At 41.4% G+C, this 16,278-nt stretch overlaps 1 protein-coding gene across 2 annotated transcripts; it reads left to right on the top strand.

Annotated features, from left to right (window-relative positions):
* The first annotated feature begins 264 nt into the window (after nt 1-264).
* On the top strand, nt 265-16,261 carry LOC135164555 (uncharacterized). Of its 2 annotated transcripts, none has more exons than XM_064125018.1 (5): nt 265-736; nt 4,675-4,792; nt 10,210-10,262; nt 11,314-15,242; nt 15,689-16,261. In XM_064125018.1, exons 2-5 carry the CDS (start codon nt 4,776-4,778, stop codon nt 15,986-15,988), a joined length of 4,299 nt encoding a protein of 1,432 aa, XP_063981088.1. In that variant the 5' UTR covers nt 265-736; nt 4,675-4,775; the 3' UTR covers nt 15,989-16,261. The 2 variants fall into 2 exon arrangements, with proteins under 2 accessions (XP_063981088.1, XP_063981086.1); XM_064125016.1 differs by lacking the exon at nt 265-736 and adding an exon at nt 4,444-4,573.
* The last annotated feature ends 17 nt before the right edge of the window (nt 16,262-16,278 follow it).

Below are 16,278 nucleotides of genomic sequence, written 5' to 3'. Positions count from 1 at the left end.
TGATTCACTAAACAATTAAATCCGAGTTTAATTCGTACCTTCAAGAGAAACACATGCGAATGTCTCTGGTGAGGTGTTAATGGTATTTTTCATTTGAGAATAAAAATTGTAATTTGAAGATAGGATTTAGGGGTGGCACCGCTTGAATTGCACCGCCAACTCTTTTCCCCCACTTGTGAGTTACGCTAAACAGTTCGGTAGTTAAGGATCTTGATTTTTCTTATAATGAAAATGTCTTGTCCCGGGTGACGTGCGGGATACAGGATAAATACATGTCTTCAAAATGTCGGGATGATTTAGTAAACTACAAGTCCGAGATAATCACCGGGTGTCTGTGCACACGAGTGAATTCAATGTTGAAATTTAATTGAAATTGACTGTAGTTCCTCCCTGTAAATCAATTATTGCCATTTATTCAATCACATTGTCGTGTTGAATCTCGACTGAATTTGTGATTTTGAGGAAAAACAAAGTTATTTGCAGTCGCGGTACCGCGGTGTAGGGAATATATTCTCATTGGGATTTTAGTGAGTTGACGAGTACTCTCGGTGAGCCATGTGCAATGACGATTGTGAAGTTCAATAGATATTTGATATGAGAAATGATAAGGGATCGAACGGGTTGATGGAATTCCCGGGGTACCTGTGAGCTAGTGGAAGTCAATGGCCCTCTCCTTCCGAGAAGTTAAATATCATTCTATGAATACGAATCTTCAAGTATCACGCGATAAATCTTGGTGAGGGACATTTGAATTGCTAGAGATTTTTGTTAAAAATTTTTATTTCCCCATGATTTTTCCGCTACTTCCTCCAACCCACATGATCGTTAATTTATTATACCCTCTGATCGAGAGGAGACCCTTCGACTAACGTCCTCGGTGATTATTTTTTTCTTGTCATCGGGAAATACCGGTACATGGATATGTGAGTAGCCAGTTGCCATAATAGTCGCACTTCGCGAGAGGGTGAATATGTTTTTTTTTATTGGGGATTTTATTTTTAGTGTGGGAGAACAAGGAGCTGCGTTAAATCAGACATCCCATTGTTCTGAAGATAAAACAATGTTTTTTCAATAATATAAAAAATACCGGGCTTTCCTTTGATTTATTCAGGCACAGGGGGGAAGTCTTTTCAATTTATTTAGCAAATTTTCGAACATGTTAAACAGTCCGTCCGAAAAATAATTACAGAGCGAATTGTTACGTAATTAAAAACACCTCAAGTCAGGAATATTTCCCCAATTGGACAAGTGACCCCGGAAAACTGTCCGGGTTAGAAAATTTATTTTTAATTACTATCCATTTTTTGTGTTGAAGTTAATGTGGGGATTAACCAGTGCGACATCAGAGATGGATTGTTCCACCACAAAGGTCCGCTGTTGGAGAACTTTCCTATAATTTAAATCCCATTAGCAAGTTTTTCAAAACCCCTGTTCATCGGCAAGTTATTAGGATTTTCAAACTAACGCGGAGGATGATGGCACTGATGAGTGATCCGGTGGATTAGGGTGATTGTACGGAAGCGCAATGTCCGGAGGTGATAACTCAACTTGTTGGAAATATCCAATTAATTTTTATGCTGTACTAGGGATTTTCATGTATAAAAGAGGGTAAATGAAAGGGGACTGTTTATTAGGGGCTAAAATTCCAATGCTTTTAAAATTAGACGAATTCCAGAAGCTCTTCGTCTTTCTCTGTGTCGTTATGCGTTCAATATCCGCAATATTAATTAACCAATATGTGGGGAAAAATAATTGTAGTTTATTATAATTATTTTTTTGCGGTAGTTATGAATGAATATTAACAGTAGTTTGTTTTTTTTTCAATCTTCGACTTGTGTAATAAAACGACGGACTCATGAGGATCGAGAGCATTTAGTTGTCGATCCATTTTTTACACACTAATATGTTTTTCCTTCTGGTACCATGTTGATGCTACAATCACTTTTTTTCCTCAGTAGAACATCGAATAGAACACCATTCCGGTGGCGTTGTTGTAGTCCTTTAAGGAATTCCGGAATTGGTTATCGAAGAAAAAGTGAGATGGGAATGGCTGAAATTTAATAAAATGTAGAAATGTTGTTTACAATAAAAATCGAATAGAATTGCATTCTATCGACGCGAGTGTAATTAATAGAAGCATTCTGGATTTTTCCTGATAAACAAAAAACAAAAAACAACAATAAACACGTTGACAAAGCGGTTATTTAGTGCACAATGTGTCATCGCGAAAATTCCGTTTCACATGGGCTCCTTCACACGCTCACAACCAAAACGTTAAAAATATATATTCTTGTCTATCGTATTTTATAGATATATATCCTATTAATTAACTATATATTTATGAAATTTACATTGCTAATTAATTTTTTTATGCATTAACACTGAGATTATTTTTATTTTGCAATTCCGTTGGTCGTTCCCTATTACGGGACCGTAAACTATCGCAGAAAATTGAGAAAAAATTGAAATTAGATGAAAAAATGAGCAATATTTATCGCAGTAGGAATTCTTGACAACTTTTGTCAGAATCATATGCAGAAAAACATATTTAGCTTCTAAATTACAGGACTCATGGCTTTTTTTTTTAAATAACTGTGGGGTAATTCATTCGTTAAACAATTTGTCCTAATCGATCGAATAAATTCCCCTGTGATTTGCCACGCGGCCCTGTACGTACTGCGCGACTACCGGTGTTTGTAACTTTTACGCGGCCGGTGGAGTGTTAAATATTCACAGCATTAGAATAGATGAGATGCATATGAGATTGGGAAAAGCTTCAGAAAATTCTCAAAACGTGAATTTTCCATAAAAGAAACGTATGGCAATGTTAAGGGAGCAATAATTTATAATAATAATATCGCACCACGGGAGGAGGAAAAAAAAGAGTAGAAATCAAATTCCAATGAGCGACAATCCAATCAGAATCAAATGGCTGATTTGTTCGCAACAATAGTAATACTGAGTAATAAAAAATGCAATTATCCGCTTGTTTCATCGTTTTATAAGATTTTTTTATGGGACAATTTATAGAAATGTTTCATACACACGAATACACTGACAATACGAGGACGCACAGGAAAAACAAATGTCTGGATTTCAGGTATCTTTTGTTGTAAAATTTGTGGATGGGATTTGGACACTTGATCGCCTGCACAATGTCTACAAAACGAATGCGAAATTTCGACATTCGTTTTTGCTTTGCGGAACAAAATTTCGTTGACATTCGGACCGTCAATGTGTCAAGTAGTTAATGCAATTTGATTACACTTATCATCACTTAGTATCATTCAATTGTCATTGTGGAGTTGAAAAATTCTTAAAATATTGTCAGTAGGTTTTATCAATCAATTTATTTCAGTGCTTCGACATATATGGTCCGGTACAATCCAGAGTCGGGATGACAGCCTTACAAAGGCGCTCCATTAGCTCGTACAACTAGGAATTCACTAAGATTCTCACAAGTCATAGGATTACAAGGTTCTCCATTACAGACACGATTCGATTTAGATTTTTCTAAAATCTTTTACAACTCAGAAACGAATTCATCAATTGAATTTTATCGGGATGCGATAACGAGCCGACAAAAAACATTGAATTTCATGAATGATATAATATTACCCACATATTATACCTAACAGAAATTTATTTATTTTTTATAAGGAGTGTGGCCTTTTTTTTACTTAACAACATAAAATATCGCGGTATTCTTAGTTCATCAAACCGATTGCTATTGAAAGAATTATACAAGACCATGCGTAGTGAAAATTATTTCAGCGAAATTCGTAATTACTCGGTGGAAGTGGATTGCGATGGAAAGATAGACCTGAGTCATAATCAAAATTACGATACAAAGAGTTGTAATTCTTCCGTAAATGGAGAACTCAAATTTCCCTTAACGTTCTTCAAAATTCATAATGACCTAGAACCATGCTCATAACGCTTCCAGTCTAACGCACAATTACATTTTACTTGGTAATTTTCACTCTTATCAACGCTTCGTTTTTTCTTCCATTTTTTAATACTTTTCTTTTTACATTTGAACTCTTGAAATAACTCTCCCGTCTCGGACATTTTGAGGTGCGCGTGTAGAAAAACTAGACAGGGATCCGGCCAATTTGTTAGAAAATGTGTTCAGATAAAAAAAAATTGTTTTATCGCTCCGCCGGCCTCCGCTGAAATATTTCGTCAATAACATGATTATCATCTCCCAGATTTATTTTTCATCAGCCGAATGTCAATGTAACATTACACCACTCCGTTAAATCCTCCACTCGGAATGGAAGGGTAGATTCTTGGATTTTGATATAATGATTTGCGACACGGTTGTCCCCCCTCCCACCTGGACGTGCGATTCTTTCTCGCGGTCTCAAGAATACACATGGAAACGATCACATACACGTTCAGGGAAGCAAGTCTTTATAAGTAGAAGCCATCCGAGTCCCCGGGACTTACTCCCTCTTGAGACGCGCCACGATCGGACGATTTACAGAAAATACATTTGCGTTACAAAAATTGCGGTAGAGAGATCACTTTCCGCGGCACAAGAAGAACTGCTCCACCGAGAACTAGTCTTGTATGTTCCATCCGTTCAGTTGATTTTTCACTCACAATGATTGACTCGCTATTTCAATAGTCATTCACTTGAATATTTGCACTTTTATTTCATTGATAAAGCGACTGAAATTGCGACAATTTCAACATCGAGGCGGATTGTCGAGGGCCGAGGGGGCTGAGGGTGTCCATGGTGTCAAGTGCGAGGACCATCACCGCTGAAAATGATGTTCATTAAAGGGTGAGTCCACATTCATTCAGTTAAATAACAAATCCAAGACTCATTAGTGAATAATCATTAATCACCGAACTTACTCATCGCTCTTAAACCGATGATCACAGCACAATAGCATCACAGCGATATTTCTTCGTAACAATTATAAATTTTCCAAGCGTATGATTATCCGAGATTGATAACTTTCCGCTTCCGTATCGATTCCTAACGACACCACTCACTACAATTTGAAATAGCAAAAAAGTTGTGACAAAGATGCACCGCCAGGATTTAGATCGTTGAAAAAGGAAGTTACAATGAGGAATGCTGATATTACGAAACACCCTTGCCCCCCAACATCAATTTTCCACTCCCCCTAACACCGAATGCCTATTTGTTATTGTCCTTCAGACATCATCGAGGCCATAATCCTTATATTGATCAGCGCATTATTTCAAAATTATTTGCACGTTTTCAGCAAACCAATTTTGAGTGGCAATGACACACGTGACGTCCAGTAGATCTTGGAATTATGTTTAATGTATGTAACCAGCGATTGATGTCACTCCTAGATTATTTTATTGAAAAGTGACATCATGAGATAGTGATCCACAATCTCATCAATGGCTCAACAATTAAGAAATTCAATTCACTCGACTCGTTGTACAATATCGTAGAATACATTCCGGGCAATGGTAAACAATTGCATTGAATAATGCATGGGGGTGGGGCTTTGGAAAGGAGTAAAAAGTTAAAGAGAATCGACCGATAGCATCGATTGTAAATTGACATTGAACTCTCTCGTGGTACCCACTGGACATATCCTCGACATTGCACCGTGGCGCAACGGCCACCCATAAATGGTGAAGGCTCCAGTGCCACCGGAATGTTGGTGTGCTTGTACATCCAACCCTTTTGCCCACTGGATACCTCATCTCTATGCACTTACATACAATAAACATTAAATCAAAATATATGACTTTGCAAACACGTCAGAATTAATGTTTTTGTTCGGTACTTTAGTGGATTTTAACGATTCTACTCAGGCCCTTAAAATTAGAATCTATTGACTTCGGTGTTACGATCCCTCCGCGTTAGTATTATAAACAATAATGAACAAAAACTCAGCATGACAAGAAAATCGAGGAGTGGATGGTTTTGCTAATGCAATCAAAAGAAATCGCCTTCAAGGGAAGCTTTGAAGGGCCGTATCGTAATGACTAAAACGATAGTACAATTCGATATAAATCCTGACATTCAGAATTTTTACTGTATAAGATTATTTATTAATCTAATTATTCTCAACTTTGTTGTCTTGAATCGAAAGATTTTTCGTTCTACTGATTAAAACCTTTCTGAAGGTGAAGACGCCATCATACCCCAGGGGTAATTCTTTTATTTTGTAAATAAATCTTCTCGATTACTAGTAAACGAAGAAGGCGGCTCGCCATTTGTTATGCGTAGTATTACTGACAACAAAAATTGTTCGATTCATGCCCGGCGAGTATTTTAATCACACTCTCCGTACATCGTCGTTTTGCCAACCATTCGCGTCCATCAAAAGCAATTAATAAACGCGGTGAAGGAATAGTATATTTCATTATCAGGCGGTAAAAAATTATCCTGCCGAATATGAGTTTGCAATTTGAAACAAACGGTTAGTTTACAGATAATCAAACCGCATTTGAATTGTCAAGCGATAAAACGTCTGGAATGGACTCCGGCTATTTCCCAGTGTTCAATTAATATCTTGCAAATGAAGGGAACATCAAATGTTTACAGAATTATTTCTGTACTAACTGATTACCTCTGCAACAGGGTTACTTCAAAAATTTTGTTATCGCTTATTACTTCGTCATTTCGTTATCGAATTTTCTTTCACATTTTCTAAGCGTTCCACCCTACATCGTGGTAGCTCGATAGGTCCATTACTCTCCCTCAGGGTCAACCTTCAGGGAGATCTCTCCTTCGCAGTCACAAAAAAGCCCTCATTTTCCACAATACCAACCGTACGGTGTCCATTTAACTGAGTTATCCAGCTCCTCGGCATTGCCTCTGAATGGAATCTCTAAGACACAAATCAGTTCCATCAAATCGCTGCGAAACATTCGTCTTAATACCACTCCATTCATCCATCGCCACAGACTCGTCTCACCAAGTATTGTCGACTTGACTCTCCGGAGCCGAACAACTAATGTTTTTATTCCCTTCGTCACGCCAAGGTTGTGCTGCTTACGAATTTTTTCATATTTTTTTTTTCACTCAAAAAACTTTTATATCTGCCCGTAGAAATCCCGTGGAAAAAAGGTGACAGAACATGGTGGAAAGGCACGTACAAGTAATTTCCTTCGCCTCTATATCCCTTTAATTGCAGAATACCTAACAAGCAAAAGAAAATCTTCGTAGAATGATACACGAAGGCTGTTGCCAGAGTGTAGTACCCGAGGTATCGTTATTATCGTTATCGTCGAGACAAGAAAAAGGAGTAACGAGACCAAATGGCGCATCACGTCGGGCCGAGAGAGTAAGGGAGTACCGCAGTAACGCGACCTTGCAGAATAACCGCGTCAAGGCTGCACAGTACGTACAGCATCCCAAGAGACTTGGCCAGCGTTAGGTTTATGTACTTCAGCCTGTTGAGTTCAACTACATCTCATCGTAGGTTCTCTCCCTTTGCTATTACACAAAGGACTATATATACCCGTAAATTGCTGCTTTTGATTTGATGATGCTCCCTTCTGGGTTCTTAAAACCCCACAACAACTAAAACCGAAGAGTTACTGTGCGTAACTACGTGATCGCGGGTGTCTCCTACTGATGCCAATCTTGCAATGCGCCTACTAGTCAGGCAAATACTTAATGTTTATCCATTGAATTCCATTGACATTCCCTCGTGTATCTCCACGAGCCCATTATACCTGGATGATTGTTGACAATTTAAAGGACGGGAGAGAAAGATTTTTCTCACTTGTAATTTCATTGTTTTTTTTTTCTTCTGGTTTTTTACACCTGCGTAATTTATCATTTATCCGTTCAATCGTCCCTGGCTTGCCATTTTCAAGCGCTGATTCATGGAGAAAATGAGTGAATTGAAAATTGTTCGTTCATTAGGCTTTCGTGGGAGAAGTCAAAGATAGTATTGGATTATGGACTCGAGTGTGGATAGTGGAAGTACTCTCAATGGATAGAAAATCCAATGGGAAAATTTGGGAGAGAGATGTCTGACTAGACCGCATCATGACGACTTTTTCTCATTAAGATTTTTTCCCTAATTCGTTTAAAAAAAAAGTTGGAAGTTTGTACGATGACATAAACGGAATTAACTGTTAAAAAAAGTATTGAGTGATAACTCAATTTTTGTTGAGCACAGAATAGTTCAGCAAATGATTCGGAAAATTATGCGTTTCGGAGCAATTACGCCTTCACGCGCGAGCGCGTGATTCGAATGACAGTGGGAATAATGGAAACGGAATGGTTTGAATCATGGAACAAGAGAGAGAAAGGGCTCGACTGGTTTACCAACTCAAAACGCATCTTAATAATATCTCGCTATTTAAGCAGTCATCCAATGCAAATTATTTTACACCCGCGAGGGATGAGAGAAAGCCAATAAATAATAAATAATATGAATATTTAAAATGATGGCCAAAGGACCAGACTCAAGTAGTTACTTGAGAATTGGAAAAATTCCTGCTCAGGGGCTGAATCAGAAGACAATAACAATGGGATTCGGCTTCCGGTCCGCCCCTCCTCGAGATCACAACCCGAAACACATTAATGGACCATTTTTGGCGCCGGACGTTGCGCGGCTATAAGATTATGCTGATGGATTTTTTTAGATATCGGAGCGATGACCAATATTGAAGGTTCAGTGGACTCTTATTAATTATTGAATAGCACTGGGCTATTGCCATCGCAAAAATCCCATCCCATTCCCATCAAATATGAATCATCATTTTTTTAAGACGTTGATGTGTACTGATTACTCGGTGAGATTGGATTTCACGATTGGATCCCATAGCGAGGGTCAAGTTCACTGCCAGCGGCTATCTGTCTTCAGTTTGCTTGCCAATTGCACATTCCGAATCACCCATATTCGTCGCGAAATTCGGGAGAGTATTTATTCAATAATTTGAATATCTGAATAATTCGCGGATGCACCGCGTGTACTCCGGTGCATTCCGTTATTCATGAAATATTCATCAAAGCCAAAAATCTGTTGTTACTTAATGTTATTCGATTGATCACGCCAACGGCAGCTCACGCACATCAGATGCCCTATATGACTGACAATCAATCAATTTATTCATCAATTAGACCAATACAGTTGTGCAGTTCGGAAAGTCAAGGCAATTTGCGTCCGTATGAAGCAGTAATTAATATTTTAATTGACGTATCTTCATTTGGGAGTTCACATAGCCATCAGTTTAGCAAAGTGAAGTTCACCGTAATTTTTTTCTCTTCTTTTAAATGAGTTCATACCTTTCTAGCTTTGTACCTAAATAATATAGGGCCCTGTCAATTAGCAAACAAATATAAATTTTAACTTCCTCCTTCGCACTAGAAAAAAATTGTGCTAATGCTTGAAAATTCCATGAGAACATTCCCTATTATGAGCTTGGTGAGTTCAGGCAAAGGCTTTCCAGCTGAATAGAATCCAGATCTCCTGGCATTGATAAAATAATGAACTTGTCTTTACAGCATTCGAAATAGAATCGCGCACCAGGACATGTAACTGTACAGCCGACCAATCTCCAAGGATTAGACCATTCCCCTCGTCCTCCTCCGCAGATTTAATTCAATGAGGAAAAAAATAAAAATCGCAGGATTTTTATTCCCAAACCACGTGTGGGTGACATTGCAATGAATGCTAGAGAGGCCAGTGTCACTGACTTACCAGTATTTACCTTATATAATCCCAGTATTATGTCATCTATGGTCACGGAGAACGGTTGATTCAAGGGGGAATGCAATTCAGTGTCATAACATAGAAGAGATAATGCAACTTTCATCTCTCTTTTATATCTCTCTTTATCTCCACATCTACTCGCTCGAATATCCTTGTAGCGCTGTTGGGGGGCTTTCCTCAATGACGTAGACTACCCTGAGAGCCAATGCACTCCGTTCTACAATAAGTTGTGAAGCGACTTCATCGAATGAATCGATCGTGACTCGCGATATCATGAATTCCCTCGCTTATTTTTTTTTTCTCTCCGATTTTTTTTCTCGCTCCATTCAAACATCTGGATCATAGCCAACTGGGACGAATGGAATTACCGTTTTTTTTTTGTCAGCCATGATCCGATCAAATACACAGAATTATGCAGGAATTTAAGATTAAGGAAGTGTTGATGCAAGGTCAATTCGTGTGGAAAATAATAGTTGTCTATTATCATATATTTCATACCTAATAAAAATTCTTCGACATCTTTCGATTTTTTCAGGATTACCTGGAGTGGACCGAGGATACTGTTGCTGATAGGTGCGATAACCCAGGGTGAGTCGTTGCTGTTAAAGATTTTCAAGTTCTTCTTCCGCACCATTTTTTCTATCGTAAAATTGCAGCCGTAAAAAAATCATCTCGACAAATTAGACAATTTTAATCGTTTGTTTACAACAGATAAATATTTTGAAATAATAATTCTGTGGATAATCTTATTTAAATGATTCAATTGACGAATTAAATGATTGATAATGATTGGGCCTCCAGTGTGGTCCGTACTAAACTATAAAAGGTACTCGCTTATCCTTTAACTGTCGTACCATTACCCCTGGGGGATCTTCCATAGCCCCTGGGCTGGTAACGTAGATACATATCTCAGTCGCATGCCTGTAAGACATGGGTGTGATCTTCAATGATGCTCGAAAGACGAATATCAAGAGTACATCCAACTATTTTTAAACAAAGCAACTAGAAGTGCAAGTGGAATCTTAGTACGGATGTTGTTGTCGTCAAACTGGTTCCACGAGGACACATCCATGGTAACCTTCGATAGAAGAAGGGGAAACCCTATGCAATTCCTCTTCCCCCCTCTTCACCCCCGAGACTTGCACTTCGTGTAACGCCTCCTGGTATCATAATTTCTCGTAATTTCTTATCTGCCACGGTTTATTTCTGGTACACATTTGTTTACGATATTCTATCAGGGTGGGATTAGATTGTAGATAACTTGTTTCCACTCCAATTAAGTTCATGTCTTAATGATGTCTTTGAGGGAAATTGCTCCATTAATCAGGATTTAATACCCCCTTTTAATATAGCATGAAATCGATTATGCGGTACAAGTAGATTCGCGCGAAATAACCAGAGCAAAAAAGTCTATGGTGGCACTCTTCGTGTTATTTTGTTTTTTTTTAATGGCAACTGTAGACAAAAAATGCTAATGATTGATAGAGTTGATTTTTTGAAAATTATTCATATAAAATTCATCCAATTAAATTCATGAATTCACGATTGAAGAGCACATCTCACAGAATTACGATACTTCCGTTCAGAAGTACAAATTGATTTACAAATCCTCACCATGGATTATCATCTTTGTTCTCAGGTAACAGAGCATCAGCCCAGGACAATGACGATAGTGGGTTTGAGTGTATCGAGGAGGATTACCAACCCGATCCAAGAAGTTGCAGTATTTACTACAGATGTGTCAATTGGGGTAACGGAAGCCCCCTGACTAAATTTAAATTCGAATGTGGACCTGGCACTGTCTTCTCCCACGCTAAGGGCGACATATGTGTTCATCCCCGTGAGAGTGAAAGAAGTGAGTGCAGCGAATTGGCAAATGATCTCGCCTCCGTGAGTGACAATCCCTCGTTGAATGGAGAAACAGGGCCACCTGCGGCGTATCCAGATTATCCGAGCTATGGATCACCATTACCAGGTACTCCATCAAGTGGATTACAATCGACGACAAGCGGAGCGTTTGAATCAACAAGCACCATGAATCCATGGCCAACGTCCACTAATTATCCAGGAAGTGCTGACGGCGAGAATAAAGGAGGAACTTTGTGTCAACAGGAGGGCTTTAAACCAGATGAAAAAAATTGTCGTAAATTCATTAGATGTGTTAGTAATGGATCTGGTGGTTACCATAAATACGAATTTACGTGTGGCGAGGGTACAGTGTGGGATCCATCGATAGAGGCGTGTAATCACGCGTGGGCGGTGTCTAATAATAATTGCGGTGAAATGTCTAACGGAGTTTCTAACGTGGGAGGTGGAAGTGAGGGCTCTAATGAGCAGAGTGGATATCCCGGGTCGTCGGGTGAGCATGGATATACGGAAGAGCCGGAGTCTAATGAAGTGCCGCGTCCACAGGGCGGCTATCCACAGGGGAATGACGGGTCGACGGAGCCTGGAGGAGAGGTCTCGGATTATCCACACTATCCTAATCAGGGATATCCGCAACATCCTCATACGACTGCCTCTTCTTATCCACCGCAAAGGCCCCAGGGACCTACCACACTCTATCCTCCTCCTCCGCGACCAGATGAGAAACCTAGTCAACCAGGAGACAACTCTCCAGGATCGCCATATCCTCCTTCATATCCAGGAGTTCCTGCCACTCAGCCAAACAATCCTTCTACTTCTGAATCTCCCGATTCGTCGGGTCCAACGGAATCCCCTGAAAAGGGTCCCTCGAGGCCCCCAGGGGGACTGTACCCTCCACCCGCTCCAACTCCTGGAGAAGAGACTGGAACGATAGGAACAGGTCAACCGAAACCAGACGCTTCAGGATCTTGCAAAGAAGAGGGATTCTTCCCCGATCCCAGTGACTGTAGGAAGTTCTACAGGTGTGTTAAGGCCGAGGGTTCATATCAGAAATACGAATTCACTTGTGGAGAGGGCACCGCTTGGGATCAAGCTCTGTCGACTTGCAATCACGACTATGCAGTACCGGGATGCGGCTCGGGTGGCGGAAGTCATAGACCGGGTGGCCCTGAATCCGAGACTATACCGTCGAGTTCATTGAACGAGGTGACTTCTGAACCGGGGGCCTATCCACAGGGGACTGAAGGGCCCACTGTGCCTGAGGGAACGGTTTCGGGGTATCCGCAGAATCCACCTGATGCATCGGGATCAACTCAGCCGGCTGACTCTGGTGCCCAGAGTCCCGAGGAACCAAGTGGACTCTATCCTACTCCTCCATCAGCTGGATACCCATCGTCTCGCCCGGATGAAAAACCTAGTCAACCAGGAGATAGTTCTCCCGGATCATCCCAACCTCCCACCACTCCCCCTGAACGTCCCTCGACTTCTGAACCTTCGGAATCGCCGGGTACAACAGAATCGCCTGACGAGGGTTCTTCAAGACCTCCTGGTGGGCTCTCCCCTCCGCCCTCGCAAAATCCTGAAGAAGTGACGGGAGCATCCGGAACAGGCAAACCAAAACCGGACGCTTCGGGATCGTGTAAACAGGAGGGATTCATGCCTGATTCCAGTGACTGCAGAAAGTTCTACAGATGTGTGAAGGGGGAGGGCTCATATCAAAAATACGAATTCACTTGTGGCGAGGGCACCGCTTGGGATCAAGCCCTCTTGACTTGCAATCACGACTACGCAGTATCTGGCTGTGGCTCAAGTGGCGGAAGTGATAGGCCCGGCGGCACTGGTTCCGATAGTACACCGTCGAGTTCATCGAACGAGGTGACTTCTGAACCTGATAGTAATCAGCAGACCACCTCCATGGCTGTTGACGTGACTTCCTCAGTGGGTACAACAGAAGAGCCAAGTGGCACGACTGTTGCTAGTCAGTCAAGTTCAAATCCCAGTACAGAAACATCTGCGGAGGGTACGACTGAGAAAGCCACTTCTGAAGGACCTACATCCGAGGCTACAGTTTCGGAAAGTCCATCGCCTTCGGAAGCTACTCCATCCCAGACCAGTACGTCCTCCTCAACTACCTCGCCATCCCCAGCAACTCCGTCATCTCCAGACGGTTCATCTACGACTACGAAACCCGGTGACGGGTCCACGGTCTCGCCCCCTGTAAAACCATCTTCAGGATCGTGCGAGGCTGAGGGATTCTTCGCAGATCCCAGTGACTGCCACAAGTTCTACCAGTGCGTTTCCTTCGATCATTCTTCCAAATCATTCACTAAATTCAAGTTCAACTGCGGCCCCGGTACCGCTTGGGATCAGAATCTCCAAACATGTAATTATGAGGACCAAGTCGAAAGCTGTGAGGGATCGGGCGGGAGTAAACCAAGTAGTGAGGGCCCCGATAAATCGACGAGTGAAATCCCACCGTCCACGAGACCAGCAGGATCGTCAGAAGGAAGCTCACCCTCATCTGCCGGGACTGAAGAGCCTCCTACCCCAGCAACAACAACTGATTCTTCCGAAAGTACCAGTCCATCGTCTGCAGAAACAGAGGAAACTATCACACCGGTAGCAACCACTGAGACTTCAGAAGCGACAACACCCTCGTCTTCTGAGACCGACGAGACTCCGACGTCAGCGGCGACTACAGAATCTTCGGAGTCCACAACAACCTCCTCTGAAACTGAAGGAACTACACCACTGGACGCGACAGAGAGCACGCCGGACATGAGTTCTGAAGCGACAACTTCGTCAGGAGCAACGGATTCGTCTACGGACGAGCCTACTGATACCACTACCCCAACCTCAGGGTCTTCTTCCTCGTCTCCTGGTGGTGCGACATCAAGTTCTCAACCGTCTTCAAGTAAATTTAAATGCACCGACGAAGGATTCTTCCCCAATCCCTCAGACTGTCACAAGTTCATTCGATGTGTAAAAGTTAATAACGGATTTATAAAATATGAGTTCGATTGTGGTCCAGGAACTGCCTGGGATCAGAACCTCCTGACTTGTAATTATGAGGCACAAGTGGAGTCTTGTGAAGCCGGTGGATCTTCAGGAGGTGGTGCTCCCCCAACTGATTCGAGTCCAGGAACAACTGAATCGGGGGTCACAGAATCATCAACAACGTCCGGAGATCAATCGACCAGTCCTGAAAGCACTGAAGGTACCACTGATGGATCGACTGGAGCGGAATCAACAACTGTGAGTAGTGGAGAGGGTGAAACGACCCCCTCTGGAGGGGAAGAAACGACGACTGAGAGCACTGACCAGACAGCGACTACTGAGGGAACAGGAGCTACTGAGGAAACTGGAGGAACCGAGGTACCAGCGACCACTGACAGCACTCCAGCTGTCCCTCCGGGGTCAATGGCCGAACCCTGTGCCATTGGTAATCTAACTGACCAGCAGATTGTTCTAGTCTGTCCTACTGGGTTCAGGAGGCATCCCAAGTTCTGTAACATGTTCTACCAGTGTACAACTCAAGAGAATATGGAAATCAAGATATTAGTGATGGTCTGCCCGGAGGGCACTATCTTCGATGATGAAAGAGTGCAATGCCTTGTCGAAGCTGAAACCATTCAGAAATGTATGACTACCGCAAGTTCTTCTAGATTTTACAGACAATTGGACGATAGTCTCATCTCACCAGTGAGTTCATGAACACTTAAATTATTGTATTCATTTTTCATCTGGTCAGCTTAGGTAGGCGGTAAAAATGAGGAAAAATATCGTCGTTCACTGCACACCCTGAGAACTAGTTATTCCGGACTGCTTTTTGCAATACTTCATCTGGGGATTGGTATTACATACTCACAGTAGCATGCATATACTTTGAATAATTTTTCATCAGTGAAATGTTTTCAATTTTTGTAGTCGACTATCACAGCTTTCACGTGCGACGCATTTGATCCTAAGTGTATACTTTATTATGGTGATTTTATCATCTGAACTCTACAGGTCTACATTCATGTGAAAAAGAAAAAATCAATCTCAAAAAAGGATAAATCATTGATGCTTAAATCTCCATAAATCGAACTCAACATTCTATTTGAAGTCCCCGTGTTGTTGACAAACACTTTTGTTCATGTTTTTAGGTACGAGTAACGAGAAGTACCCTCTGTCCCGACGAAGGCCATTATCCATACCAGGAGGGCTGTAGCAATGCATTCTACAAGTGTAAGAGAAATTCCAGGAATTCTCTCGACGGATACCTGTACAAATGTCCAAAAGACTTTGTCTACTGGTCAGTATCCAGACGATGTGAGAGGGCAAGTCGACTACCAATGTGTTCCCAACTTACGGACGAAAATAATGAGAGAAGAGATGCCTGGGAAAGCAGGTCGAATTTGCCAATTGAGGAATTCAACTTATCAGCGAGAAGTCTCAAGATTTAATGAGCCACTGCGCAACCAGCTTCACTTGTCATTTATTTTTATTGTCTGCATTAGTTTAAGTTGATAATTTGAATCTCCGTACGATTTTACTGGAGTCTGCAATTAACTCGAGTTTTATTTTTTCGGAAAAAAAAATCGTACGTGACATTCGGGATTTTAGTTTGGTTGTGGGGAGTCGTTTAATTAATTTCTATAGCTGTGTTCATTCGTATCATCGCTATGCGATGGCTGATTTTAAATTAGTAGCGTAAAAGAGACGATTAAACATTCGTTCACACCTGATTCATCAA

Source organism: Diachasmimorpha longicaudata, chromosome 7 (genome assembly GCF_034640455.1).
Source record: "Diachasmimorpha longicaudata isolate KC_UGA_2023 chromosome 7, iyDiaLong2, whole genome shotgun sequence".
Taxonomy (NCBI): Eukaryota; Metazoa; Arthropoda; class Insecta; order Hymenoptera; family Braconidae; genus Diachasmimorpha; species Diachasmimorpha longicaudata.
The sequence above is the reverse complement of the archived record's forward strand: the minus strand, read 5'-3'. Positions and strand labels throughout refer to the sequence as shown.

What these genes read in the sequence shown, in the direction of transcription:
- LOC135164555 (XM_064125018.1), top strand. An exon ending in GATAGGTGCGATAACCCAGG is followed by an intron (nt 10,263 to 11,313) that starts GTGAGTCGTTGC and finishes CTTTGTTCTCAG; the next exon opens with GTAACAGAGCATCAGCCCAG. An exon ending in ACGATAGTCTCATCTCACCA is followed by an intron (nt 15,243 to 15,688) that starts GTGAGTTCATGA and finishes TCATGTTTTTAG; the next exon opens with GTACGAGTAACGAGAAGTAC.